Below are 3,090 nucleotides of genomic sequence, written 5' to 3'. Positions count from 1 at the left end.
TCCCACCAGACTTGAAAGGGAGCTCCGTGCACCAGGGGGAAGTGTCACCCTTATTTGAACGGATCTGAATGTTTCAGCCCAGTATGTTACCGATAGCTGACCTGTCAGTCAATCAAAAAGATTTTTTAAAGGTTTTTTTTTTAAAAAAAAGTTGATTGCCTTAAGTATCCCGCACTTGAGTAGATAATACTGGGCCGGATAGATTGCTAGCCTTTTTCAGAATAAGGCCGCTTCACGTGTTCAACTGAGGCCAGGTAGGAACATCAGAAGAGCCCTGATGGATCTGATCAGTGGCCCATGTAGTCCAGCATTCCGTCTCACACCGTGGCCACCGACTTCCTCTGGAGGGCCAACAGACAGTGTATAGAAGCTGAGGCCTTCCCCTCATAAGGACATCAGAAGAGCCCTGCTGGATCAGACCAGTGAGGGTCCCTCTAGTCCAGCCTCCTGTCTCACACAGTGGCCTCAACCAGTTCCTCTGGAGGGCCAACAACAGGGCAGAGAGGCCGAGGCCTTCCCTCATAAGAACATCAGAAGTGGCCTACTGGATCAGACCAGAGGGGGTCCATATAGTCCAGCGTCCTGTCTCACACAGTGGCCTCAACCAGTTCCTCTGGAGGGCCAACAGCAGGGCAGAGAGGTCGAGGCCTTTCCCTCATAAGAACATCAGAAGAGCCCTGCTGGATCAGACCAGTGAGGGTCCCTCTAGTCCAGCATCCCGTCTCACACAGTGACCTCAACCAGTTCCTCTGGAGGGCCAACAACAGGTCACAGGGGCTGAGGCCTTCTCCTCATAAGAACATCAGAAGGGCCCTGCTGGATCAGACCAGTGAGGGTCCCTCTAGTCCAGCATCCCGACTCACACGGTGGCCTCAACCAGCTCCTCTGGAGGGCCAACAGCAGGGCAGAGAGGCCGAGGCCTTCCCCTCATAAGAACTTCAGAAGAGCCCTGCTGGGTCAGACCAGTGAGGGTCCATCTAGTCCAGCCTCCTGTCTCACACAGTGGCCTCAACCAGCTCCTCTGGAGGGCCAACAGCAGGGCAGAGAGGCCGAGGCCTTCCCCCTGATGTTGCCTACTGGCAGTGGGATTCAGACGCTGACTGCTTTTGAATGTGGAGGTTCCCTTGATAGACCCGTCCCTCCATGAATCTGTCTAATCTGTGCCCCCCGGCCATCCCTTGGGCTGCTTGAGGCCTGCCCTGAAATTTGAACTGAGTTGTTCTACAAAGAGGCCTGGCGTATAAAGGCTGGAAACCTCTAGTCGGCAAGGCAGTATTGGCTTCTGTGGATCTCTTCCTGCGTTCAACTCTGAGTTTGAAAACCGTGGGTTTCTCCCCTCCCCCCACAGTTCTGCATGAAAACAAGCTCACGCATACGGACCTCAAACCTGAAAACATCCTCTTTGTCAGCTCGGATTACGAGATGACCTACAACCTGGAAAAGGTGGGTTCGCTCTACTTTTGGGGAAATCCTGCCTGCCTTTGGAACCGGGGTGGCCAATGGCTCCGGCATCACTCGGGTGCCTCGACACGCCTCTTCACCCTGCGACGCTGGCGCTTTGCAGCCCGCGGGGCTGAAGCGGCCGCTCTCCGCCCAGACCACTAACCACCTCTTCCCTCTTGTCCGTCAACAACCCCCCCCCTCCCCACAAGAAGCGAGACGAGCGATGTGTCAAGAACACGGCCGTCCGGGTGGTCGATTTCGGCAGCGCCACCTTCGACCACGAGCACCACAGCACGATCGTCTCCACGCGGCACTACCGGGCGCCGGAGGTTATTCTAGGTGGGGATCCCGTCTCTTACCTGTGCATGCCGCAGCCCCCGCTCAGTCCCCGGGATCTCCGGCTTTGAAAAACGAACAGGTGTCTTGAGGATCAGGGCAGGGGAAGAGCTGGCTGCTTAAGGAACTTGGCGATAGCGGGGGAAGATCTCTGCCACGGGAGGTCTGGAAGGGCTCCTGCCCGTCAGAGTATTCAGTAGGCTACTGAGATGTACATCTCAAGGGTCTCTTGCGGGGGCTCGCTCGGTGGGAGAACGCATGCTTTGCCCCCAAAGGGTCCCAAGTTCAGTCCTCAACATCTCCAGCTAAAAGGAACCTGGCTGACAGAGTTGGGGGCAGACCTCCTCCTTCACCCAAAGAGTAATGAACACGTGGAATTCACTGCTGTAGGAGGTGGCGGCGGCTACAAGGATAGACAGCTTCGAGAGGGGATTGGATAAACATCTGGAGCAGAGGTCCATCAGTGGCTATTAGCCACGAGGTATAGATAGGAACTCTCGGTCTGGGGCAAGTGATGCTCTGTCGTCTTGGTGCTGGGGGGGCAACCGTGGGAGGGCTTCTGGGGTTCTGGCCCCCCGGGGGACCTTCTGTTGGCACACGGGTTTTGGCCACTGTATAAGACAAGAGTGTTGGACTGGATGGGCCATTGGCCTGATCCAACATGGCTTCTCTTATATTCTTCTGTCTGGGTCAGTGATGCTCTGTCTTCTTGGTGCTTGGGGGGGGGCAACAGTGGGAGGGCTCCTGGAGTTCCGGCCCTGCTGGCGGACCTCCTGATGGCACCTGGGTTTTGGCCAACTGGGCCTCTCTTACATTCTTATGTTCTCCTTCAACTCTTAGTGAGAGCAGCAGCAAACTTTGGTTTCTTTCGCAACTAGGGAGGGGCTGTAGCTCTCGGGAGGAGCACACTTTCCCCTTTGCATGAAGAAGGTCCCTGGTTTAGTTCGGATTCATTTTTTAGAGAGCACAGTTGAGGACCTTGGAGAGCCATTGCCTTTCGGAGTAGACAGTGCTGAGCTAGCCAGTGTGGGTGAGCAAGTGCATAAGATACCTTCCAAGAGTGTCACAATAGACCTACAGATCCATGCAGGATTTGGGGAGGGGGGTCCCCCCAGGTATTCGACCAACCAAGCCCCCTGCCTCTTGGAGCGCCACCGAAACGGCTTCTCTGTGTTGCAGAGCTCGGCTGGGCGCAGCCGTGTGACGTCTGGAGCATCGGCTGTATCATCTTCGAGTATTACATGGGCTTCACTTTGTTCCAGGTGAGACCGGCTTCTTGGGGTTCTGTGGGCAAAGCGGAACCGCCCTTCT

The 3,090-nt window shown here is 55.9% G+C and overlaps 1 protein-coding gene across 2 annotated transcripts in view; it reads left to right on the top strand.

The window, feature by feature from the left end:
• The window catches only part of CLK2 (CDC like kinase 2), a 27,742-nt gene that overhangs the window by 18,493 nt on the left and 6,159 nt on the right, over window positions 1-3,090 (top strand). Inside the window, exons 7-9 of one of the 2 annotated variants that reach the window (XM_015419641.1) lie at window positions 1,349-1,443; window positions 1,656-1,782; window positions 2,959-3,041. In XM_015419641.1, coding sequence (XP_015275127.1) covers window positions 1,349-1,443; window positions 1,656-1,782; window positions 2,959-3,041 — 305 coding nt within the window. Of the gene's footprint in view, window positions 1-1,348; window positions 1,444-1,652; window positions 1,783-2,958; window positions 3,042-3,090 lie in introns of both variants that reach the window. The other variant, XM_015419640.1, reaches the window with a different exon arrangement.

This window comes from Gekko japonicus, unplaced genomic scaffold, assembly GCF_001447785.1.
Source record: "Gekko japonicus isolate JY-2015 unplaced genomic scaffold, Gekko_japonicus_V1.1 scaffold1188, whole genome shotgun sequence".
Lineage (NCBI taxonomy): Eukaryota > Metazoa > Chordata > Lepidosauria > Squamata > Gekkonidae > Gekko > Gekko japonicus.
This window is presented reverse-complemented; position numbering and strand designations above follow the sequence as displayed.